This window comes from Ammospiza caudacuta, chromosome 1, assembly GCF_027887145.1.
Source record: "Ammospiza caudacuta isolate bAmmCau1 chromosome 1, bAmmCau1.pri, whole genome shotgun sequence".
NCBI classification, from domain to species: Eukaryota; Metazoa; Chordata; class Aves; order Passeriformes; family Passerellidae; genus Ammospiza; species Ammospiza caudacuta.
In genome coordinates, this window is record NC_080593.1 from 44,370,712 (window position 1) to 44,397,465 (window position 26,754).

General features: G+C 38.1%; 1 protein-coding gene across 1 annotated transcript; it reads right to left on the reverse strand.

Moving 5' to 3' along the window:
• Window positions 1–413: 413 nt before the first annotated feature.
• NPHP3 (nephrocystin 3) lies at window positions 414–26,189 on the reverse strand. Its single transcript, XM_058816398.1, has 27 exons — window positions 25,842–26,189; window positions 24,496–24,621; window positions 23,118–23,268; window positions 22,213–22,365; window positions 20,763–20,896; window positions 20,352–20,512; window positions 18,781–18,928; window positions 18,164–18,238; window positions 17,479–17,658; window positions 15,987–16,090; window positions 15,198–15,312; window positions 14,034–14,177; window positions 13,403–13,500; window positions 12,821–12,923; window positions 12,125–12,207; window positions 10,955–11,093; window positions 9,983–10,147; window positions 9,423–9,520; window positions 8,451–8,573; window positions 7,927–8,116; window positions 7,543–7,784; window positions 7,068–7,143; window positions 5,788–5,915; window positions 3,923–4,163; window positions 2,835–2,960; window positions 2,400–2,515; window positions 414–2,217 (listed from the first exon to the last, which is right to left on the reverse strand). Exons 1-27 carry the CDS (start codon window positions 26,187–26,189, stop codon window positions 2,037–2,039), a joined length of 3,948 nt encoding a protein of 1,315 aa, XP_058672381.1. The 3' UTR covers window positions 414–2,036.
• Window positions 26,190–26,754: the final 565 nt, after the last annotated feature.

The following is a 26,754-nucleotide window of genomic DNA, read 5'->3' on the forward strand; positions in this document are numbered from 1 at the left end:
TAATTACATCTCCATTGAAACTGATGACCCTCTGCTTTGAGGTGGAGTCCTACACAGAAGTATTATCTGGCATATCCCATGTATAGAAATGACTTTTCCTTGCTGTCCATGAGGTACAGCTCCATGGAAGCTGTCTCGTAAGCTTTGTTTGGGTTCACAGGGCAGGCACATGGATTCCTCACCCTCTTTTCTGAAGGACAATGGATGTTGGGATCTGCTGTTTTTGAGGGACTAATTTTTTATTTTAATTATTTTTCTTATTCCAGAACCAATCCTGCAACCTAGGAGGAAGTTGGAGAGAAGTTGCTCAATGGAAGAAGAGTAACAGTTCAGCAACAGTAACACTGAGGCTCTAGAAAGTAACTTCTTATTTAAACTAGCTACAATAAGGGAAACTGTTTAGGAGAGGAAGATGTACCACTGTACCTATTAAAGTCAGAATAGACATGGCAAGCTAGACCAGACATCTGATAATTCTTTAGAGGAGAGAATTAGGGGTCTAAGAACATGAGGCAACATAAACACACACAAGCTGAGTAAGTTGAGGTTTTGGAGGGGAGGGGGGTTGGGCATTTTTGGTTGGGATTTTTTTCATGTGTATTTGTCTGTCTATCCTTTTGCCCCTCTTCTCAGTTGGTGACAATCCTGCAAAGAACTTTCCAGTTTTTAAAACTTGCTAAGGTGGTTGAAATAGAGTGGTAAACCCTTGCTTTGTTTACAAACCCATTTTCTGAATAAGAGGAAAATAGCCAGAGAGCTATTTCAAAGTGTCTACTCTTAGTCCTCTATTGTAACACCTTCAGTAACTATTTTTGATTTTTGTTTTCAACTAAACCTTAATCTTAAAAATCAAATTTGGGTTTTAATTTGTACTGTCAGTTTTATATACATTTTCTTTTGCCAAGTTACTGCAGTACCAAAATACTAAATTCCTCCTAATCAGAACAAGGGCTGAAATGAGTAATATTTAATTCTACTATAAAAGAGAAAAAACACTTGGAAGGCAAGTATTCCTTTGAAGTGAAGGCCATTTGCATTTTTGAAACTGGATCAAGTTAACATTAGTTGCCTCTGAAGTATTATAGTAGGGTTTCAAATAATTTTCCACTTACATTTCTTATTTTATAAAAAAGTATTTTTTTAGTATGTGTTTAAATTGATGCATACATTTATGAACTGAATGAGAATAGAACTCAGACTGATTCTTCCAATGACTTGGGTATTAAGAAATACAACAAGCAAGTAGATTTGATTAATATTTCTTTATCTGATGGCAATCTACTTTGCATCACTAGGTTTTCCCAGCTAGTAAAAACATTCTTGTATTTTAAGGGATTCAGTAGGACTAAACAGTAGATGTATTGCTAAAGGTTTAAGAACAGGAAATCTGGCCATAATCATATTCATTCTGATTCCTCACTGGAAGCATTTTTATTGAACAGAGTGGAATCCTTCAACAGCTTTAACTGTAGATGATGATGATATATTTAGATATCCTAGTTTCCCAAGGAAACCACTTCATTTTGCACAACTTCCTTGAATGAAAGTTTACTTAAACTGAAATAACCCTGCAGGTAAAACTTGAGGTTAAACAGTATTTTCAAATTTTTTTCAAAATTACCATTTCTTCAGAAACAACTTTAAAGACTTGTAAAAAGGCAGGAAGGACTGATGATACAAAAATACACAAATTCTCTAAGCCATGCTGTTACAACACATAAGTAAGAAATGTCTCTTAGAGTTTATACAAGTGGTTCAGCTTAATTTGTTATAGTCCTGGCACTTGGGCTAGAAGGCATCAGGTCCATGGTTTTGGTATTAGCTACAACTTGAGCTAGTAACTAATGTGTGTGCCTATGAACAATGAAAGCAGCTCACTTTGTACCTTACAGTCTGCAAAGTTAAGGCAGAATTCATGAAGATGGGTGTCAGTCCCAAAACAGTACCAAATCCTTGGAAAAATGGATTTATCTTAGTAATTTTCTGTCTACTTGAAAATATCCATAGACACTGCCTCTTCTTGGAGCAGGTTTGTATCACCTTTGTCCATGTTCCAGCAAAGCATTTGGTGATAATGCACTTTTTAAGCTGAATGTGTCTCCACTTGATGAGTGTCGAGAAGCTGCTTTTCCACCTATCAACAAAGTCTCTGCTTCTTTGATTTCCATAGCTCTCTTGTAAAGTTCAGCTGCCTTCTCAAAGTCTCCCCTTTCATAGCTTTGGAAAAGAGCAAAACAAAGTTGAAACAAGCAAAACAAACAACTCTCTCAATTCATTTAAATTGAAATATACACCATACTATCAACATAGTGTACTTAAACTATACTTTCCTAGAAAAGCCCAGATGTTTTGTTTCATGCAGTAATTTGCATTTATAGGGTTGAAGCATATTATCTTACCTTAGCACAGCTAAGTTTTTCAGTGTTTCCCCCACGCGAGGATGCATTTGGCCAAAGCTGTCTTCATAAATCTTTAGTGCGCGTTCATAGAGAGGCAAAGCTTCAATCTGCTTTTTCTTTGGGTAGCAGAAAGTTTCTTTGTTACAGGTGTGTATTTCTTTGATATAGATGTGTAATACATAGGCTTTTTCTTGCCAACATAGTATCAATGCATCCTAGGTACAGTATCATGCCTACCATTCACAGCAATTATTTTTTCCCTGCATGCATTTTTCTTGCCAAATATGCTTTCAACATTTAAAAAGGAACCCAAGAATTTGCAAATATTATAAGGAATTTCCCTTTTCAATACGATCAAGTTTTTTTAGTTTCATTTAGGTACAAGTCAAAAAAGCCTAAGACAGGAAAAATAAATGTTGGGCATGAAAACCTTACCATCTGACAGTAAAGGACAGCCAGGTTCACCAGAGCAGTTGCTACACTCGGGTGTTTTGGGCCAAATGACTTCTGTCGAATTTCTACTGCTAGCTCATACAGAGGAACAGCCTTGTCAAGCTTTCCCTAGAAATAACATGAAAAAAATGATTAATTTCTCTGATATCAAGACGGTAACAGCAAAACCTATTTTAAACAAAAGCCTTGGAGAAGACTGAATTGTTTCTAGAATAAGGAGATAACTTTGCTAAATAATATGTATATTCTGCATAAATTATTTATCATGACTATTTATTAGAACCTAATTTTCCAAAATACTGGGCATATTAAACTCTCAGTTAATGTGTTTCTCAGCTAGGTCTATTTCTTCCTTTCTTAATTTATTTTTTGCCCACAAGTGTCTCATTGAGAAGGCTGTAAAAAGAATTTTCAGTTGTACTTTTAATTTGTGCTCCTTCAAACTAGCAAAGAGGTTTTTGATGCAAATACTGAGTGGTTTTGCAGCTTCCAGCAGAATGAAAATTAGAAGGTGAAGTGAGCAGGAAATAACGTGACCCAAAACCATTTGATGCAGATAATAGCGGGTAAGAATTATTTAGCAAAAACATGAGCAAATTTGATCTAAGAGGTTATCAGGGTCTTTTTTCTCTTGAAAGAACAGTAAAATGTGAAAACGTAAAATACATAAAATTCTTATAACCCACAGAAATTCATCATGCTTGAACTGTTGGAAACACTATATCACTATTAAACTAATGGTTGCAACAACCACAATCAAACACAAATATTCATGACACATTTTGAAATTAGAAAATGCAGAAGTTTATACTTTTGGTAATTTTACTCCACAGAGTGCTTTTTTCACAGGAGTAATGCTCATCTTTCACTGAGCCAACAGAGGTTGAAGGTGGCTCAGCCAGACAGTTTATTTGTGAACTGCTATCTCCCTCATAATTCTAAAAGTTGCCCTTAAACTGACTGTAAAGTTCAAGGCCATTGTGTTAAAAGAAAAACATGATTTTTTCCATTAAGACAAAGACATTACAGTTAATTTAGGTGGTCAGAAGAGATAACAGGTGTGTGCTCACCATCTTTTTGTACAGCACTGCCAGGTGTTTCACAGTGTAAGCCAAGGAGGGATGGTCTGGAGCTAAGGCTCTCCTCCTGATGTCCAAAGCTTTCTCATAGAGCTCCTCAGCCTTGTCATAGTGCTTCTTCTCGTTGTACAGGGCTGCCAGGTTGTTCAGAGACTGTGCACAGTCTGGGTGGTCAGATCCCAGCACTCGCTCCCGCATTTCCAAGGAGCGCTTCAGGAAAAGCTCTGCTGTCCTACACAACAGATTTGCTCATCAATATTTTAAAGCTGGTAACATCTGTACAGGCTGAAGTGCCTGTTTGAAACAACAAACTCAGCCTTGGAAACTTACAGTAGAATTTGTTCAGAACTGACAAAGTAGAAAAGACTCTGTGTAATGTCACCACTGAAGCAAAGAGCACATTTTATCTCACTACAGTAGGGTGCCACTATTTCATTTCAGCTTTACAGCAGCTCCTCTATCAAAACTACAGGTGATCCCCCCATAAGACTGATAGCATCCATTATTACTAGGCAGCTCCTCATCATGACATCCACACAAACCCTGCCATGCTATTCTCAAGAGGTCAGCTTAATAAATCAGAAAAATCCATTTTATGTTAGCAAAAAAAAGACCATTTATACACAGAACTGTAGGTTCAATTCTGGAGCTCTTAGAAAAGTGTCAAAAGGTGCAAGGGCTGGAAGATCATCTGTGACAAATAATTATTCATTAAGTGATATATCCTTCTGCCGCTGATTTCATTTTAACAGCATGAAGTCTTGGACTTGCTGGTTCAGAGCAGGAATATCCATTTTAAAAAGTTCCTTAAACCTCCACTAGAACAAAGTTTATACCTTTTCTCACCTTTGAAATAGTGGAGATACAGCTACTCTTGAAGTAGGTTGCATTTAACAGGAACTACATATGAATAACATGGAATATTGAACAATATTGTACGAGATTAGATAAAATATTGCTCCTCTATAATCAGTCATTTCATGAGGGTAAGCTGATGAAAACCCCACATGTCTAACAACTGTTAAAAACCAATTCCTTCTCTGCAGAGATCATGATTCTGTATGCAGATCCCAAATAACTATATACTTCTGTAATTATCCAAAAGCTACAGGTGCATTAAACATCAGGTACGGAAGAACTGGAAGTAAAAATACTTCCAGAACTCACTCTATGCTTTTTGCTTTTTTGCTGGGCATTTTTATTCTCTGAAAAGACTCAGTTCAGTAGAGTGGGATTTAGGTCACTTTACAATTCCTTCATAACACATAGCTTAGATTCCTCTGTCAGCTAAAGAAGTTGATGTGAAGAGTGGTTAAATATACAATCAGAACCATCTTGCACCTTTTATTCCCCTTCTTCAACACCCCTGTTTATCTCTGTCTGCCTTTAGAACACCTTTGTGCTTTTCTGGCCCTTTCTGGTTTTTAGCAGGATGTCAGGGTAAAAGCTGAAGGATTACAGCCACAATGAATATTTAGGTCATGACTTCTTGTAATACTGTCATAGAAAAACAACAATCCTGCTGTTCAAAGATGAACACTGTAAAGGAGAGTCATAAAATAGTGAAGCTGAGCAGAGAAGGCAGAAGTTTGAGAGAGAACTGGAATTTGCAACAAAGGCTAATTAACTGTGGAACATCAATTCTGAATGCAGGAAGTGCGCTGACATGGTAAACACCTACATGTCAACAGCACCAAACAGAAAATAGGAGTGAATTTCACAGTGAACAAAACCCAGCAGAATGAATAAGGGACAAGTAGTTGATCATGTGTCTGCATTTAGAGTTAGATCTCCATGTTCTGCCTCATTCAGACATGAGATCACTCAGTGGATGTGTCACAATCAGTACAACTCACTCAAGATTATTCTGCAGGTAGTAGAGGACTCCAAGCTCATTCAGGGTTCGAGCATTGTCTGATGTATCCTTGCCTGACGTGAGCTCTTCCAGCTGCAGGGCTCTTTGACGAAGGAGAGCAAAGCCACACTACAGCAAAAAGAAGGAGATGTAAGCCAGTCACCGGTACTTTTAAAGTTTAACACTAAAGACAGAAAACCAAAAGACTTAGTTTGATGCCAAAGTAGCACAATAATCCTCCTTAAGTTCTATTTTTGAGCTATATGGCAAATGCTTACTTACAATCTATCAGCAAATTGCACCAAAAATGTGAAATTTTGGTGAAAATTTCCAAGCAATACAAGTTACTGTGCAGTCACACCTCTCTCCCTGTATCAGACATGCTAATTTGCTTAAACTCCACAGTTCAAATAATGAATTCAGATTGAATTCTTAGGTTTAGAACCTCGAAACTTAAAATCAATTTAGCCTTCAATCCTAAACACATACAAATGCATATAATATTACTCAAGGCTTCACATCAATCTGTGTAAAATGGGCAAACAAGCTAATGTTTACAAACAAAATAAATCAAAGTAAAAAGTGCATCATTTTTACACACTCTGCTTATTTTTGGTCTTTGCAGTTTTGATTAAAATATTTTTGCAGAAGAACTCATTACAGAAATAGACCAAATATTCATGAACCAAATTCATTCTTATTTAATCACTGTGGAAACAGCAACATAATTATGGGTTTTTACTACTTTCATTAGAGCCACAACTTGAGCTCTGGAGTTATTAGCTGGACTCTTACATACAGGCATTACATGATAAACTCTTAGCTCAAAAATGACAAGAGAAACCCTGTAGCTGAAAAACAACACAGGAGAAGAAAACAGGGGAAAACTGTGTATGTCACCTAATATATTTACCCGGATTTTCCATTGCAGTAAGCACTGCATTCACTAGTAGGATAAATGCCTCAACTATTCTGGAGATCACCTTTTTCCATTGTGACTTTGACACACAATTGTATTGGCTGTAATTCTGCGCCTCTGAAATGTATATATCCATTTCTTTCTTTTCCACTTCCAATCCATTCCAGCTGTACTGATACATCTCCACCTCTAGCAGAGTTGAAAGGACTCTTGAAAGTTACCAAAGCTGCTGCTAAGATACTTCACTAGCTATGCCCACAATTATCAAAAGCCCTGGAGCATTATCAGCTCTGTGAACAGAATTTATCATCTGTTTAGCAACATGCCCTGTACCTCTTCTTAAATATCAAGTACTGCCTTACCAGATTGCCTTTCTGCCTTGCTGCTTTCTGGCGTATTTTGAAGGACTTTTTCCTCAGTTGCTCAGCTTGTTCATATCTGAAAGTAGTTATTTGGAGTGTGAGAAGAATGTCAAATGTGGTATCAATAAGCATCCTGGAAAGATTCTAAGGTACTTAAGTGTACAGATTTGAAAATTTAAGATTCTTGAGAATAATCACACTTATTTTCAAATATAAAATTTACAAAATTATTAGGGACAGACAATACTTCTCCTTTATCTCTGCAAGGTTTTTGTTAAACTAAGCACAAAAGTTGGCCCCTCCTATGTGAACTGCTACAAGAATAGAGAGGGGATGCTCATGGTTGCATTTAAACATATGAAACTGGAAAAAAAAAACAAAGAAAAATTCTAGCTTCAGGAAAAAAACTTTTGCTGGTAATTTTTTTTTGTACTAGCTCCATATAAAACAAAACCAGCAGTGCAATTAAGCTTACTTGTTCTGCTTTTGGTACAACGTTGCAAGTGCATCAAGCTCACGGGCCACCCAAGGGTGTTCAGCTCCACAGGCGTTCTCAGAGATTTCCAGTGCCTGCTTATAGAGCTGTTCAGCATTTCCAAACTTCTTCCACTGAACGTACACCCCTGCCAGCTGGTGGAGTGACTGTGCCACCCTGGGGTGGTCTGGATCCAGCGCCGTCTCCCGAATCTCCAGAGAGCGCTGCAGAGGAGCTACAGCCTGGAACAGCCAAGTCCAGAGCGTGAGGGCAGCAGGCAGCATCCTCTATGCTCCAATAACTTAACCACTGCCACAGAAAGCACACACTAAGCTCTGCTTCATTTGCCTTTTTGCTGTTACAACAATCTCTAAATGTACTTACCTGACCGAGAAGACCTAGGTCCTTAAGAAACCGTCCCAGTGTCTCATAAAGATCAGCCAGGCAGATCATACTTTCCTCTCCCTCACTGCTTTTTTCATATTCTTTCAGAGAGTCAAAATACTCAGCTGCCATAGAGCTCTTATCTTTCCCAACCAGCTGCCAGTAACTCAGCAATTCTGCAAAATGTCCCCTGTTTTAACAAGGAAAAGAATCTTATCTCTGATACCTCTCTATTCAGACTGATGCTAGCTTAGGAATAAAAGGCCTACATGCACAAATGTTGTTATGCTACAGCATCTACAGAGACAGTCCATGGAGACTAATGCTATTCAACAGCAATATTTATTCCTTTACCACCCCCCAGGGTGTAGCAGAATAGAAAAAAATACATTATTTATACGGAAACATCATTAGCATTTCAGCCTCCACTGTTTAAGTATTTCAATCTGTCGCTTTCTGATTTATATTGACAAAAAATTACTATGAAATGTTTATAATGGCCAAAGCAATTTCTACCTTTGTACCTTTTGTAAAGGTTCTGGGACACAAAGAGATTCAAAAGACACTTGTGTAGCTTTTGCTTATCACCCTGCTGTTGGAAGAGCCAGGGAAGTTCATCTGCACTTCTCCAAGTCACTCGGTCTTGACTATTGAGAGAAAAACAAATGTAAATTAAAACTCTGACAGACCTAGCATCTTTTTGCTGTGAAAACCAGGCAAGCATACAATTTCCACACCTGAATGTCTGGACAGATTACTGTAAGGCCTATGTACTCCATTTTGTTATATGTTCATTTTAATTTCACCTCAGAAGGCACTGGAACCCCCAGGCACTCCACAGGAAGCTGCCTCTCCATCCCATATGGGCTAATCTACGCCTGCCAGGAGGACTGCAGCCCTGCAGCAACCCATTGTCCCTTTGTGCCTCCTTTGTCTGGCACACTGTGGCCCTCTTGGCTTCCTCCTACCCAACAGCAGATGCTTGGAGGAGCAATAAACAGCAGCCCACAGCTGGGACACTAACTTGGGATGTAAATGCAAATCAGTTTTCAAGCTGGATATGAACTTGTAGATGTTCATCTGTCCTACCAGATCTCCTCTTATCTATGTGTAATTGCTTGCTGAACACAAGTGGTTTTCTGCTTCAAGTCCCAATCAAACTCAAATTTCCTAGCATTTACTGGGAAATCCATAGGGGTTGGAGACCACAAAAATCCATGGGGGGTTGGAGACCACAAAATAACTGATACGATATAAATTCATGCCCTATATTTCCACATGACCACTTTATCGTATGCCCATTCCCCTTCACAGACCTCATTCTTTTCCAAGACTAAAAAGAAAACATATCAATAAGTAAACTTTTAAGCTGACAATTTTGCATAGTTATTTTGCGATAATAATTTACTAAACTCAAAGAAAGTATATGAAGAAACCAAAATATCTATGAGGCATGAAATCTGCAATTTAGCACTTCTTGAAGAATTCTGACCTACCTCAACTGCATGGTGAAATATTCCACTAGTTTTTGTCTATAGGCAGAAATAACATTTTCACCTGCTTCCATATACTCTAGTTTTACCATCTCCCAAGCCTGAAAGAGAGGATAATTTAAAAAAAGAGAATGCATTTAATTTGTTTAAGTGGTGATGATACACAGGGTGATGAAACACATCTCATGTTGTAGAACTGAAAATCTTCTAATGACAAAGGCACTACAAACAAATTGTCTTACATTAGACCACAGCTCTGGTTATTCAAGCAATATTCTTTTCTACTCTTCTTGTTTTTTTGGGAAGCCAATGTTTTCTAGGATACATGGAGTTAAAAATTAATAGATTAGAAATTTATGAATGTCTGAAAGGTCAGATTTTCAGCAATACTGGTTTATCACAGTTCTGGTAGTTTTCAAGGTGTTTCTAAATCTAAGGAGAATGAATGAGCAAACATGCATTTCAAGGTCTAGGTAGCTAACAACAGAACTTATCTAAAAAAACAGGGGTTGGATCCAGGAGCTGGAGTTTCCCTTGCACATGTTTAGAATTACAAACTTTACCTGGAGGTGCTGGAATTTCAGCAAACCACAGCCATATGTCAGCAGACACATTTTGTGCAGGCTATGAAGGAGTGAGGCCAGCACTGCAGAAGTCAGCTCAGGATAAAGCTCCATCAGCTCTGACTCACTCACCCCATTGTGGCTGACACCAATGACACACAGGATCTGCATGAAGCAGAAAACAAGATTTCACACAGTTAGCAATATTTCCCGGAGAGCTTAGTTACACTGAAATCTCAAGAAAAATGCTGTTTATCACTGTGATTATTTTATAGCCAGAGGAAAAACCCTGCCTATAGAAGCCCTTTTCACCTTCTCAAAGAAGAAACCTCAGTGTAAATGGTTTAATATTCTAATAGATAAAGCACCAAATGGGACACTCTGAGATCAACAAATGGCCCCTCAGATTTCCTCTAAAACACTGGGAGAGAGTAACTCCATTATCATGAGGAACTTTCATCTAAGTCAAATATGCTGAGGGTCTTCATGCAGCCAGAACCAAAGAAGTAGCAAGTAAAGAGTATTGTGTACTAATTAAAAAATGTTTTGCACAAGAGGGAAATTCTGCAAAGGTAGGAAGAGGAGTCAGAAATGTAATAAGCAATGCCTGCATTCATAAGACACCATGTTTTGATTGCATTTACTATGCTCAATGTAATTAATCACTAGATGATGGTAGTGATCAGCAAGGAAGTGCTAATTCTGTATCACATCATAGGGAAAAAGCTCTGCTTTATTCTGTGAGACAACAGCTCAGTTGTTATTTAACACAAAGCAGTCATACATTCTATAATTATCCAACAGATGTAATTACACTAATTAAATTGTCCCTTGTATACTAATAATACACAATAGTCCCTGAATCATACATATGAACTAATATAAATTTGTATTTACTTTTAAGTTAAGGAAAACTCTTTAGAGGGAAGAGTATTTATTACCTGTAGAAACAGTGATGCATTCTTTGCTTACCTCTCTCAAAAGATCTTTCTCTTTATCACTCTGCAATGATTCCCGAATCGATCTCAGAACAAGCCTGTACAGTGACACTGTGTCTTGACACTGGCAACACTGCTGAAGAATCTCATCAATGTTTCCTGTATTTCCAACACTGAACAGAAGGACAAAAAGGGTTAGGTTTAGCACATTATATTTGGCTGAGTAAGATTGATTTGAAACTACAAAAGAGTTGTATCTCAAATATTCTCTGGATTTCTACTGGGTTCAAAAGCTGCAAAGCACCTGGTGAGATTTCAACAAAGAAGAGGTAAGTTCTTCCAAGCCAATTTCTGATTTCTGTCATATTGTCTGATTTTTCTAAATAGCTGCAACAGTTTTATTAAAAAACCTAGGCTGCAGTGTTCATTTCTCCAGCAGGAGTACAAGCAGGAACATCAGGATGGATAAAGATAAAACCACATGCTGCTATTTCATTTAATGCATTTACAAAGCACATTTTCAGGAGCAATTAAGTCTTCTAGAACATAAAACATGAACAAAAATAATGAAATCAGTCACCTGGAGTAAATTACCAATTAGTGTATCATCTTCTGGGAGTCTCTTAACTAAAAATGCATCTTTCTCAACAAGATGAAGTCTAGGTTAATAAGAAGCCAATGCACTTATTGGGTATTCTCTTGCACAACAGGGAAGATTAATTTTCTCCACAGCAGAAATTACAAGGCTAAGGACCATATGCAGGAAGTTAAACTAAACAGTTGTTGAACTTCCTTGTAGCCTTAAAAATCTGTGGGGGAAACTCTGTGGTACATCAGAAAATACAACCACCTGAATTTAACTGTTTAACAACACAATACCAACATTCTTCAAATACCTTTAAAAACCACTGAAGCAACTGACACACCCATAAAGGAGAAATTAAACAAATTAAAATTAAATAAAAATAGAAGAGCTGGAAACAAATAGATACAACTGCTTGGATTCACTTAGTATCAAACTGGTGACTGTAAACTCCGATTTCTGTTCCTGTTGCATTCAGAGTCAGTGGAGGGCAAAACTTCTCCATCATTTTTCCTAACAAGATTCATTCTGTGTTAAATGAAAGTATTTCAAAAGGCTGACCTACTTGAAGTCTTCTGATCTAGTGGTGACCATAGTAATTTCCAAAACACCTCAACTTACCAAGCAATGGTTTTGCCCAAGAGAGTGACATACAAAGCATTGCAAGTTGTGGCAGAACGACAATGTCTCTCAAGCTTCTTCTCCTACAACATTTTAAATAATCATCTGTGAACTGAGATGAAACTAACCATACAAATAAATCATTGAGAAGAAAACAAAAATCCTAGATATTATTTTATGTGCAACATCTGAAGACTATAATATGGTAAGTAGTACACAAAATACTGCACGCATTTCCAGCTATAGGAGCATATAAGTGAAAATTCCCATTTGAATTTAAGATGCAGAGTTAGGGTCTAACATTGTATCTGAACATGAAGGTTACCTTAAAGAATCAGTCTCAAGGACAAAGGTGAAATACTGTTTTTCCCAATCTGTTGGTGACTGTTACAGTACTATGCAAAAATAGTTAATTAAAACATAATTAAACCTTCTGGTATTCTAAAATAAAGCATCACATTTACAGCAGTATGTGCAACAGCACAGTTTTTCTGTTAAAAATTTATATTGTTCCTTCTGTGTTTCAGGGCTGAGAGCCATGGAGTAAAAATACTCAAACTTCATGTTATCTTGAGCAATCATATTTAGTTAGCTAAATATAATTCTTTACTCTGGCAGCTGGGCTAATTCAATCTTTCCATGCTTTCATTAAAAGTTATACTAGAGTAAAGTATTTCAGAAAAACAACAGACATACCTGCTCTTTAGTCAATTTAACATTTGCAGAGTTACATTCTGCACTAATGAGAGATTTAACATCTTTGGAATTCAGTGGATCAAGATGAAGAGTGGGCCATAACCTTTGGTAAGAGAGAAAAAAGTCATATTTGAACCTTATTAAATAGCACAAAAGAGTAAAAAAAAAGACATCAGAGTTCCAGGGCTTTTTAAAGATTTATATCAAAGCAGCAATTGAAGCTATTCCCTCCTACTATGAAATTCTATTTATCTGAAGTAAAATTTCCACTTTTAGCCTTATCCTGAATCTACATCATGGTACTGCAGTTCTTGATGTGCATCTGACTGCATTTAATATCATCTTTCATACAGTCATGTGGGTAGATCCATCACAGTAAAACAAAAATCTGGTTTTCCAGCATCTAAAATCTGTCATTGCAGCTGAAATAGAGCAGCTTTCATTTTCCTCATAGGTTGCAAAATCTTATCCTATTAAATCTCCACATCTTGACAAATCTGTCTGCTCTTCAATGAGTAACTGCAATTTAAAATAATAATTCTAAGCCAGGATACTTTGTCACATCACAGAAATGTAACATACCTCCAAGCCTGTGGACAGGTTTCTACATTCACTGATACAATCACTCTCACATTCACTGGCAGTGGATCTATCAACCACTTCATGTGCTTCTCAGCTTGCTTAAAAACAAAATTTCATTTCTTAACACAGAGGTTGTTCAAAACAATGCAAGAAGTTGCTATGTCTCATCAACTGTGCAACCCAATGAACGGAGTCTTAAATTCTCCAGTCCTTTAAAATCTTTCATGAACTGGTCCTCTAGGCAGTACTAAATGACCCACTTATATGCATCAGCACAACTCTACACTAAATAAAGCAGATAGAATACTATTGTTGAAATGGTCACCCCATAAAAACCAGGCTATATACATGCCCAGTAAGTCAGCTCACAGGATCTTTGGAAAAGTAATGTAAGCAAACTGCTCAAAAATTAAGGGGTTAAGATAAAATTTAGAAGAAAAATACCAAAACAATCCTAAAAAAGTTTATCTACAAAAATAACTCAACTGCACTCTTTACGAAACTATTTTCTATATGTTTTCTTCAGAGCAAAGCAAACACTAATATTTTTGTTACACAGCTATGACTGAACCTATTACAATAGTCAAGATTCCTGTTAGACTGCCAAATGGCAAAGATTTTGAAAACATACCTGTATTTGGTCAATAGAGTCAATAATGATAATAATGCTGCCTTGATGGCGTGCAGAAAGCTTTTCCAGCCAACGGGGAAACTCTTCCAGAAGTTTAGCTGGATCGAAAGTCAGAGGTGATACTAACCAAGAGTGTTGCATAAGCTGCAGAATTATAAACATGACATGAAATTCTATCTTAAAAATCAGCTAGGATAGTTGAAAGAAGTCCTTTAGACACAAAAGGGACAAAAGAAAAAGCCGTTCTACCCCCCTACCTCACCCTCTACCCCAAAAAAACTCCATGGGATGTGGGGGCAATTTTTCTAGTCAAGTTCACACAGAGTTCTTTCTTTCTAGTATAGGCAGAAAGCTGGCCTATGCAGAACAGAGAATATTTCTTGAACCCAGTGTGTAAATTCTAGAGATAACCTTTACACAACAGACAAGAAATATAAAGACTTAAAGGACTTTAAGTTGCACAGATTAAACAGGCACACATCTAAGATAGTTGAGAAAACTACATGGATAGCAAAATTGAATTCATTTTTCTACAGGTTTTACTGCTGTAAGGCCCTTAGTGCTACTCTTGTGATGGAAAAAGCAAGTTCAGACCCTAGCACAAAAATGATCCTTATTCCCCATGTATTTAGCACACAATTAAAAATAAATTAATATAGGAGCGAGCCTAGTCTAGGAACAAGATGGTACCAAGTGGCCAGCACAGCCTTGGGTTTCTAAGCACATAGACACAAGATGTACCACCTGCCTCTCTCATTGGCCAGATGGCAGGGAATTTTGGAAGGAGTACAATTATATGGTTTTATAGGTCACTGGAAACATAACTGCTAATGCTGATCTATTATGAATATCACAGAGATGCTATTTAGTTGAACTACATTAAGTGTATAGGATCAGATTCCCCTCATCCTATAATGCCTTACATTTCATAGACTCACAGAAGAGTTTGGATTGGAAGGAGCTTTAAAAGGCCACCTAGTCAAATGCAGGGGCATTGCATCTTCACCCAGAACAGGTTGTCCAGAGCCCTGACCAATCTGAACCTGAATATTTTTCTACTACAACTGTATTACATTTCACTGCTGAAAAATTTGTAGAAAATATTATTTTTGCACACACACACACAGAGAAAGATGCAATGCAGGGCATGTAATACAGCATTACCTTCAGAGTAAGGCGCTTAATTATCAATGCAGACTCTGAACTGGTAGACATGGGCCTCCCAACAAAGTGGTAAAGAATTAGAGTGTTTGGAGAATGCTTCTGCTGTAATTGAATCCTAATGAAAGAAGAGAAGAAAAAAAAGTAGACTCAACAGACTGCAGTTTTGCAAATAGATCTCAAAAAAATGCATCAGTTTTGCCAAAGAGTAGCTTAGCTACATGTGTTCCATGTTTATCTTACAAAACAGGATAGACATTTCCTGAGTTACAACTGAACTTCTAATGTCAGATTCCATTTTTACTCTCATCATTACTGATAGCAATTAGCAAGTGCCCTTCCTGGCACTGAACAGTCATGTGCCACTAAACTTTCAAAAAGCAATGACACCATCAATTTATCAGAAAATTTTGTCATAGCACACAAGTGACAATAAAATTCTATGGTCTATGATAAATTATGAGGATTCTTTCTTTATTTCAGACCCTTCTTGTGTATGAGAGAAGGGAAACACAATTGAGCTATCAAAACCACTTTGTAATGCTGTGCAAAGACAGGTATGTAAGTGATGCCTTATCATAAGGTGTTGCAGCTGGCATCAGAGAGCTGTCAAAGGCAGCCCAGATGAAATTAGCTACTCAAATATCACAAATCTTTCCAGGATGCTTCAATAACGTTAGCACTTTTGTAAATGCCCCCATTTTATCTCTTATTACTGACACAATGTTTGAAATGTAACGGAAACTCTTTTCTTAAACTTCATTCATATTAAAAAAAAAAAATTTAAACTACCATTTAGACAGAAGGAGAGATTTCCCAGAGCCTGGTCCTCCTGATACAAGCAATGGTGGAATTGGTGCTGGTGCTGCTACTAGGTCATTCAGACGTTCAAAATACTATAAAAAAGAAGCAATCATTACAAATAATCCAGTGTTTAAGGAAGAAATATAGTGCCTGGTATTGTAAACCATTTTGATTCAAAATGCATGTACCAATTTATTAAGGTAAAGAAGAAACTGCCGAAATGCAATACAACACAAGTGCAAACAGATATTACAAGGAAACACTTAAACCACAGAATTTATTATCTCTTTTTTAAAAAGTGTAGAATTAACTAACACTTTCTTCAAAACTCTTTTTAAAATGGAATCTTCAGTGGTAATAAACGGAATTAGTGTTATTACAGTAAAGCAACACTGTTCTGTTTTTGCTCAGGCTTCCTTGCCCCGCCCTCTCCCCAAACTACTCCACTGCACTGGATATGGTTGCCAGGAAAAAGCTGGCATCTGCCATGAATGACTATTTTGAGCATACAAAGGCATACAAAAGAAGGCTTTCTTACAGCATATGAATGTCCAAAAATATTGCAGCAGATGACAAAATAAACCAAAGCAAAACATCCTTCCCTTGCTTGGGAGAAATATTTTGTCTTCAAAGTAAGAGGTGCATTTCGATAGACATTGGTATTTTTTCTTTAATGTTGTGTTATTCTATTGCTCTAGAATGTAATAAAGATGGTACAATACTCCAAACCATTACCAATATAGGAGTGGGGAAGTAAAAGAATATATTGTGCTAGTATAATCGGGGTATTAAGAATTTAAATGCAGTAACAGAAAATGCATGCTTATGTTACATTGCCAAAATAAACTACTGCACAATATTCCGTGATGACTTTAATGTTTATCTTCCTACATTCATTATGTCTTCCCAACATATACCTGATACTCACAACTTGAAAAGTTTTAAAACATTATTTCCAGTAATGAGTAAGTACTGAGGTATTCAGCAGCTTTCCACTATAAAGTTTCCTTTGTTCTTCTTTTACAGCTGCATGATGAGATGAAATCTTTTCATTAACCATCTCCTAAAGACCTAACTCCAGGTGTCAAGAAAGAGATTGGATTTCCTCAGGGAAAATAAAAGAGAAATAAAAAACATAGAAGAAGAAAAAAAAAAATAGATATTCAAGAGTGTTTTCTATTGATGACCAAAGTCTAGGAGGACGCTCTGCTTCTGGCACACTGTTTTAGTGCTTTTCTCCAGTGCAGGCACAACAACTACTTCTTCATCAATGTCATTCAACAACACACCAACTGGCATCTCTCCCAGAAAAGAAATATGTCATCTATATCAGACATATGGCTTCTTCCAGCATAAGGAGTAATAGCCTTAGAGGATGCTCTCAGACACTGCTTCTTCTGTAGAAATGCATCTTGCCCAACAAGGGATGAAAGTGAGTTAATACTTTCTCTTCATCCATATACCTTTATAATGTACTCACTTTCTCAAATCCCAGCTCACATGTTGAATTAGAGGCCTGCTGAAAAGCTTCCATCTGTTCTTGTTCATCGTGTGCATCCCACAATACATCACCAAAAACTTCTTCTTCAGGAGCAGCAGAGTCTTCCTTATTACCCAGGTCCTTGCCTTCTAAGTCTGTCATTTCACACCCCAATATATCCTAAATAAAAATAAATTACATGGAAAAAACTGCAACTGTAGTGCAAGCACATATGCTGATAGTCTCAGTATGAGTGTGGCTCTACTAACACCAATATGTTCATTTCCTTGCAGGGCAGCAAAGAACATAAATAAATAAGCAATTAATTGAAACTAAGTTAACTCTGAATGCACAAGACATTGATTTAAAATATCTCATAGTGGAGACAACTCACCCCAAGAATAAGGAGAGGATGCATCTATGATATGGATAAAGAGAAATTAAAAGCTAATTAAGGTCCATAAATAGAACCCTTTCCCATGGTCCAGTGCTTCTATCCATAAAAGCACTGCTCAGTTTGGGGTTTTATTTTCCACTTGCACATTTTCTTGGTTGCCAGATATTAACAATAAAACAGAGAGATACTTTGAATCACACCTAAGTACCACATAGTAATCACATTGACATCATTCAAGATCATAAATCAACATAGACATAAAAAGCTAAAATGCATGATGTATTTTACCTGTTTAATTATTTTCTCCACACAATTATAGATTTCATATGCTCCTTCCTCCATACCTCCAACATGGTCAATCATCTGAAAAAGTAAAGGGAAAAGCATGACACAACTCTGAATCCAACTGAGAACAATATTTAGGACTTCCAACAAAAACATTCTGGAACACATTTAAATTCCATTCTGTTGCCTTCCTTAGGTAAGATTCATTTTGCCTAAGGACTTTAAAAGTTGGGCATCTAGTTTCAGCTGTTCTCAACCATTGTCTCTGTAGAGGGAAATAGATCATAACTGATCGATTTTTAGGCAGCAGTAATCTCTCTAGAGGTATACTTCATTCCCTTCAGTGGCTACAGAGGGACCTCAGATAAACAACTTTGCCATTTGAATGCCTAAATACAGGTAAGAAATTCTAACCTTATAGCATAGCCCTTTTTTTCAGTGAAAATGCGGTGGCTTTTTTTTCTCCCCTGCTAATGAAAATTTCATAACATTCATGAATTTCAGCTTCATCAATCTGCTGACAGAATGAGCAGCCAGAGCAACAAGTGCAATGCAATTTCTTCTAAAATCTGGGACTATCAGCATGCAGTGTTGTTTACAGCAATTATTAAATGTCATACCTTTGCTTTGTTCATGCAAGAAATTTGCTCAATTAACTGTTGCACTGAGATTGAACTGACTTTGCCTTCCTCCCTTCTGTGGTAAATTAACCGGGGCTTTTCTTCTGGATTTCTCAAGAAGGCTTCTTCACAGTCCTCCAACAAACAACTAGATTGGAAATCAGCATTCTTGTGCTATATTACACTGCTGTAGTAAACAGTTCAATCAACACAAGCTCCAAAGATGGTTTTCACTGCAAAATCTAATTCAAAAGTCATATCTATTTATAGCAAAAAAGCAATCAAATATTTCAACAGAGAATACGAGAAAAAGTCTGAAGCAAGAAAAAGCTGAGAGAGAGATTTACGCTACTTGTACCAAAACCAGCAAAACCATGTATTAATTTTTTCAATTATTGTTTGGTAAATTTAAAGCTGTTTTTCCTGTCATAGCAATATGCCAAGTGAAAGGTAATTGCCTTGCAAGGAAAAAGTATGGTTTCACATATAATTAATAAGCATCATATATATGCTTTGCTACCAGTTATCTGAAGGTTCTGTTCTATCTTTGATCTTTTCAGGAAGAGTCCTTTAGTATTTTTCTGATGTCTTGGGTGACAGTCTTTCAATTTATAGTATTTAAAAATGAGAATTTGACACCTCCAAATTCAAAAGCACTTTGGATTTATATATGTAAATGATATCCACAGATATCTATTGCTTTTCCACAGAAGGAACTATACTACTTGTGGATGCTGATAATAGCAGACAAGAGTGCTCAAATATTACCATCTTTACACAAGCACTACAATTTTCATCAGAGTTTTTCTAAGAGAAATTCTCTAAATTAATAGTTTTGGGGTTTTTTTCCCTGAATATTTTTTTCTTACACATTTTTGCTTCACATACATAAAACTGGGTTGTTTGGCAACAGCATATAACACATAACAGTAACATTCCTAACACAATTCAAAAGTATCCCTCCTTTGGTGTACTTTCTTTAGTGAATCATGCTTCTTCTTCTAGAAGGCTAAGAAATTACTCACTGAACAAACAGACCACATTCCATCACTATTTGTCATGAAACATCATGACTTCACTAAATAAAAGCTGTCAAAAGACAGCACACAGTAACACACAGGAGAGCCATTAAATTAGTCTCAAAGACAGCCAAAACCAGGAACTAATATGTGATAGAATAAACCCCAAATACTATGGACAGGTGTAAGGCTAGATAAGCAAATGAAAAACACTGAGTACATTCACATCAGCCATCTGTTGAATTCCTAAGACATAACGGCATGCACAACAGATAGCTCCTCTTGGAAAGCAAAACATTTCTGTATGTTATTAAGATATTGTTTAAGCTGTATTTTAAGAGAATTTGTAGCTACAAGAAGAAGAAAATGGTACAAAGCTGATACATTCTTTTAAGTGTCTGCACTAGCCAACCTAAAGTTTGAAGGAGTATCACTTTGAAGTAACTAGCTTAGGAAACATACTGAGCAAAGCATCCCATACATTTTAATAAGCTATGCACTCTGCATAAATTACAAGCTGCCATTTGTTTCACCAGCCTGGAAAATACTCACCTTGGCAAAGTTAAATGCAGGAGCAAAATTACTAATGAACTTTTTTCTATTTCCCATTTTCTTACATCCTGAAGAGGCCTTTCATTGTCTGTTGAAAAATTAACGACTTGAAAGAAGTACCCCATTGTTTCACAGACTCTCTGAAGTTTTGAAGAGTAGTTCTGAAAGCAAATGTGAGCAACAGTGCTTTATTACTAACCATGCATAGCACTAAGGACCGACCAAACAAATCTCAGTTTCTTTAATCTAAGCACTTTGTTTCCCTGAAGCCCTTGACAATACTTTCACTGATTTCACTGGAATCAGACTACACGTACTAAAGCTTTCAAGAAGTATTAGACAAATTTCTGAACCAGCATCACATTGGAAACAAGACAGTACAAAAGTGAGCACAGGTTTGGGGGTACTCACTCTAATGAAGATGGTCACTTCTGGCTGAGTCTCATCAGTACTGATAACGTAACATCTTACTGTGTTACTCCACAGAGAGTGGGAAAACAGAGGAGTAACCTGCAATAAACTGGCAACAGCAGCATCCCAATCATCTGCCAATGGAAAAAAACCCCAAAATGAAGTCTTAGACATTTTCTCCTGTCATCACACTGCATAACAGTTAAGTCATCACCTCCTAACATCATGAATACTACTTTTTATTTAAAATAGTAGCAGTTTTTTTACTCAATTATTTAAATTTTACAAATGTTGAGAACTCATACCATTTGATAATGTCACACAACTTGACAATGTGTCAAAATAAAAGTGTTAAATGTATTTATATTATCATCACAATGATATCTCCTTTAAAAAGGATTGATGAAATGTTTCCACAAAATCAAGCTGATAGTTGTAAAATAAGTACCAATATGCAGGAATAATAAGTTCACTCATAACCAAACACTTTTTTGTCCTTCAGATCTATGTGTATTTCAATTAGACCATGTGAATAAATGACAGCAAAACACTGTGGGAACTTCCTCTTCCAGAGAAAAAAAATCCATTGCTTTCTGTAGCATTGTGTTTATTCCCTACAGAAGCAATGAGTTTTAAAACTTTCTTAAACTCTTCATTTTGTGGTTGGTCATTCTTTCAAGATAGGAATAGGTTCTCTTCTCAGGACCACACAGGGTGATGAAAAGTTTAGTGTATGAAGCTGAAGCCATCACAGGGAAGACCCACCCTTCCCACTTTGCAGGCACAGACTTCTGAATCAGACACAGCCTGAACTAAAAAGGGAAAAACTGCCAAAAGCCAACTATATCCAGGAGAGTTCCAGAGCCAGGACAACAGTGAAGGAAACCAGAGTATCAGAAGCCGATTTACAAGAGGCCACTTGGGAAACAAAGTTCAAAAGCAGTAATTATTGACAAGAAAATATCAAGCACTGATTTACATAACAACTGTACATCCTGGTCTTATAATCAGATTTCCATACATGGCCTCCTAGGCAGACTCAAAATCCATGCAAAATCAATGAACAAAACAGTGGTATAATTTATTCTAACACAAATGTGACGCTCATACTCAGGAAGTACAGAATCTGAATACAAATGGAAAAAGAGAACACCAGCAGATATTGAAAGAAGGAGCCATTATCTTCCATTGTCAACATAAGGAACACACTCACAACAAAGCACTGGTAACTGCTGTTTGCTAAAATCACTGCTACACATACCACAGTCATCATATATATTAAACATAACTTAGCTACATTTACTTTTAGAAAGAAGTCCAAATAATCCTTTAGTTAAATTGCTCAAGAGTGGACAGAAAAGGATCCAAGAAGGAACAGAGTTATTTAAGCATAGTTGAAAAAATCCCACAGACTCCTACAATCCCAGCAAAATGAATTGTCATTACTTACCTCTGTTTATATTTGCAAATGGTCCCTCGACATCTATGGAGCTATGAGCAAATTCAGGCCCTCTGAAAGACTGCTGAAGTTGCATCATACTGCCCATGGATGGCTCACTTCCCAACACTCCTCCATTCCAGTATTCAGATGGCGCCCCAGCAGCTAAGAATTGGAAAACAAACAAAAAAACCCTCTTCACTGTCACTGCACAGGGTAAATTGTCATTCCTAAATACTCCAGCCACATACCACTGACCATAATTTTTCTTCTGTCAGCAGATTTCCTCGCACCTTTGTGTTCTAAATGGTTTCTTTTAAAGTTAACAAGAATCCATGACACCAAAGGCTGAGGGTATTTCCTAATATTTGCTATTACATAGATTGCTCACATACCCATCTGAATCCTTTCCATGTTAGTAAATTCCTCATACAGCATATACAAGGTTTTGTACCTACTTCTTCTTTGTTAAAGATCTAACTGCTGTTCTGGAACACACAGCAGCTTGCCACTGGCATATGTCATCATCCAAAGTGTCTAAGACTCCCTCGAGTTTCTGGTGTGATTTTTGGATAGGCTGGAGCATCATCTCTCAGATATAGAATAAGAGAACTCAGAAAAGACTAGAAAACTCAGAACAGCTAATGGAACAACTTTTAAAAAGTGTTCAAGTTACTGTGTCTAGACAGTTCTCTGTCTTCATTTATTGATTTGTAACACCAGAAATGTGAGGTTCCCACTATCTAAACCAAGTTTGCAAGGTTTGTTGCTTTTACCCTTCAAACTAATTTAAGTTGCTTTTCATCTGCATTAATAAAACTTCTTTTTTCAAAACAACACAAATATATGTCTTCTGCTTCACTATTTGGAGACTTCAGTCATGTTCCAACATAAAATGTTGGGGATGAAATGCTCACCTGTAACATCTGTACAATTATCATCAGAATCAGACTCTTCAGGATCAAACACCTGGATTCCCTGGGCCTGGAGTCTCTGGAGTTTTGCTTCTAGCTCTCGTTTGGCCCTCAGTAAGTCCTGAATCTCATTTTCTTTAGTTTCTCTAAAAATCTATTAGCAGGAAGGAAAAAAAAAAATCAGCATCTATTCCTGAGCTCATGTTATCTACTTTCAATTGGAAAAGTAAGTTTTTTGCATTCATTTACCAGGCAAAGGCATGAAAATGTTAATCTGAAGCCATCATGAAATAAGCAGGAAACCACAGTTTAAAATTATCTATTTTTTATATCTTACCATTATAAACCTTAGCATACCATTCTGAAAGAAGCCTGCATTAGCATGTTCATTAAAAATGAAAATAAGTCTTTTTACTTTTTAAACTTTATTGTCTTCTAAAATTGCTAAATGTAACAATTTTTTCAAAGGTTCCCTTTTATGCTCCCATGTTTTTATTTAAAATTACATATAATCTTGTATTTACATTCTGTTGTTGCAGAAATGTCAATTTCCTACGACAGAAATTGATCAAACATCTCCAGCTGTCCTGTTTGCAACTTATTACCATCATGTGGGAAAGAAAACATGAATCTAGTTTTAAATTCAAAGAAATGAAGTAGTCTTCAAGTCTCATTTTCTTAAATAAGGTCAGAACCAATCCTCTTTTTATATATCTGACAAACATGAACTACATGTAGCTACAGACAACTAAAATTAAGGACATGAAGAATCTTGAAAATAGTGAAAAACTAGGACCTGTTTGGGGTGGCAAAAGTATCATCTGCAGCAAAGGAAAAGCAGAAACATCTGCCTGGCCCTTCAAGTCATTCTGCAGGGAGTGCAAACAGTCTCTAACTATCATATTTTTGCAGCCAAAAGAGATGCACCAATACACAGTTTAAAAAAAAAATAAGCTAGACATGTTACATCTCACAATTCAAGGTATAACATTTATAATGGAACTCTGTGGAGCTCCATTATTTACTAATGGAACACAATTCAGCATGTGACAGTTTGCAGCTCATGTTTTCTTGTCATTCTCAAATATGAATATACTCCTGTGTTCAAACTCAACGCAGGAATTTAGTTTATGATGTATCACTTCATATTCTCCTTTTAATATTTATGAAGTTATTTCATGTTTTTTTCCTCTTGGTCTTACAGAGAGTTTTTGATAGGACTATTTTAATGGAAATAGGCATCTACAGCTATGACACTCTAAGGTATTTTTAAGAAGGAGAGGGTCTCATGAAAGCTTTTGGAGAAGGGTTCATTTGGGGAATGTGAACAAGTGATATCTTTTTTGGTCATTTTCCTAGGAATAGAAAAGTCAAACCATACCTTGAATTGCCTTTTGACCTTGTCTCGATCATGTTCAAAAGTAGCAGCTCTCTCCATGGCTTGGTATTTAGCTTCTAATGCACTTTCTTTCTCTCTAAGTATTTTCTGGTATGTTTTCTGAAGTGCCTGAAAACATTTAGTAATTCATTTTTTTTCAGAGTTTTATTGCCCGTAAGAGGTTTCAGATTACTTTTCAGGTCTGACTACAGTATTATCTCAGCACCCTGTATCTTTCCTTACTGTAGGGCAGCCAGAATCAGAGAATACTCTGAGTTGCAAGGGAACCACGAGGACCATCGAGTCCAACTCCCAGCCCTACACAGGACACCCCAAGAGTCACACCCTGTGCTCAGAAGAATTGTCCAAACACTTCTTGAACTCTGTCAGGCTTTGTGCTATGACCACTTCCCTGGGGAGTCTATTCCAGTGTCCAACACCCTCTGGGTGAGGAACCTTTTACAATATCCTGCCTAAGCCTCCCTTGGCACAACTTCAGCCCGTTCCCAGGTCGCCACAGCGGCGCACGGCGTGGTCCCCATTCCCAGAGGCGCACTGTGACGGCATCCCAATGGCTTGGCAGGAGAGCACTGGGACACCACTTCCCCAGTGTGAAAAATGTGTATTTTATGATTGGCTTTTCGCAAATATTAAAATGAATATTATATGTGTTGTGTTAGAAAGTAATGCTGTATTAATTCTCTTAAGTAGTGTGCTAAATATAGTTTTAAGTTATAAAAAACGCTAAAATAGAAACTATGCTATGTAGGATACTTTTTTTAAAGAAAGGACTTGCAGCAAAATAGCAGCCACAAGATACCTAAACCTTTCAGCGAAAAAGAATTTATTGCCCTCTTATCAGAAGAAACGAACTTCTTCCTGCCTCGAAGGTGCTGTTAAGATTCAGAGGAAGAAGCTGAGGATGACCAGACAGAATCCTGTATTTGAATGGAATTTATGCATCATGTATGAAGTGTATGAATATTCAACAGGCTGCTGCTTTTAAGGGTTAATCCTTTGTTAACGGGGGTCCTTTTTCGGGCTCGTGCTGCCCAGAAAAAGGTATGCAGACGTCCGTAACTCTTTGTCTCTATTGTCTCATATTGTCCTAATCAAATTGTCCAAATTATTATTACTCTAATTGTATTACTATTTTTATAACCATTTTATTACTATTAAACTTTTAAAATTTTATAAACAAGTGATTAGGGTTTTTCACACCCAGCACCTTGCCTTCCCTCGCACCCGTCACCTCCCTGCCACGGCTCTCCCCATGAAGCGGGACGAGTCCCTGGCAGCCTCAGCATCGCCGCTCGGTGCCCTCAGTACCCCGGGGCAGCGGGCGCTACCTGCAGCTCGGCGCGCAGCCGCTTGTTCTCCCTGTCCAGCTTGGCCTCCTTCTTCACCATGGAGGCCACCTCGTTGTTCTTGCTGACGCGGAAGATCTCGTACTCCTTCCTCAGGCGCTCGTACTCGGCCACGCACTCCAGCTCCTGCACCGAGGCCGTGGACTTGAAGCTGGCCCCGATGAGGCCGCCGGGCCGGGAGCCGCCGACGCGCCGCAGGGAGCCGCGCAGCAGCCGCGCCTTGGGCTTCACCTCCACAGGGATCTCGCAGGCCTCGCCGCCGCCGTACGTGTCCTCGATCACCTCCCCGACGGCGCCCGCCGGGCTCACCAGGGACGACGCCGTGCCCATGGCCCCGCGCCCGCCCGAGGGCGAGGCTCTAACCCCGAGCCCAGGGCCCGCTGCCCCCGGGGGGACCTGGCGGCGGGGCCGTGCCCGGCGCGGAGCCCTCCCGGCGGCGGCTGCGGGCCATGGTCCGCTCCTTGCGGCCGCCGGACGAGGAAGGGAGAGCGGGAGGAAGCTGCCCCGCGGGCCGCCTCTCTCCCTCCCTCTCCCGGCCGCTCCCGCCCCGTCCCGTCCCGCGGCGGCTCCCGGCTCGGGAACGCTGCTGGAGCAGCCCGGGAGGCTGGGAAAAGCGGAGAGGGAGAGCCGCAGGGGCTGGCGGCGGGAATCTTGCTGCTCACAGCCAAAAGTGACGGCGTTTTAGGGTTTTGCTGCTAAAAACCAGCTAATGTGAGGTCACGGCAAACTTTCCCATTCCCACTGACACCATCTCAGCCTCGTCGGGGATGCTTTATCAAAAGGAAAAAAAAGTGCCCATTTTTATCTTCACCGTGTCTATTTCTCCTCAAGTGTCTATTTCTAATCTGTCACCTGCCCCGGAGCCCTCAGGTTGCGCGGCATCCCTGGCTGGTCC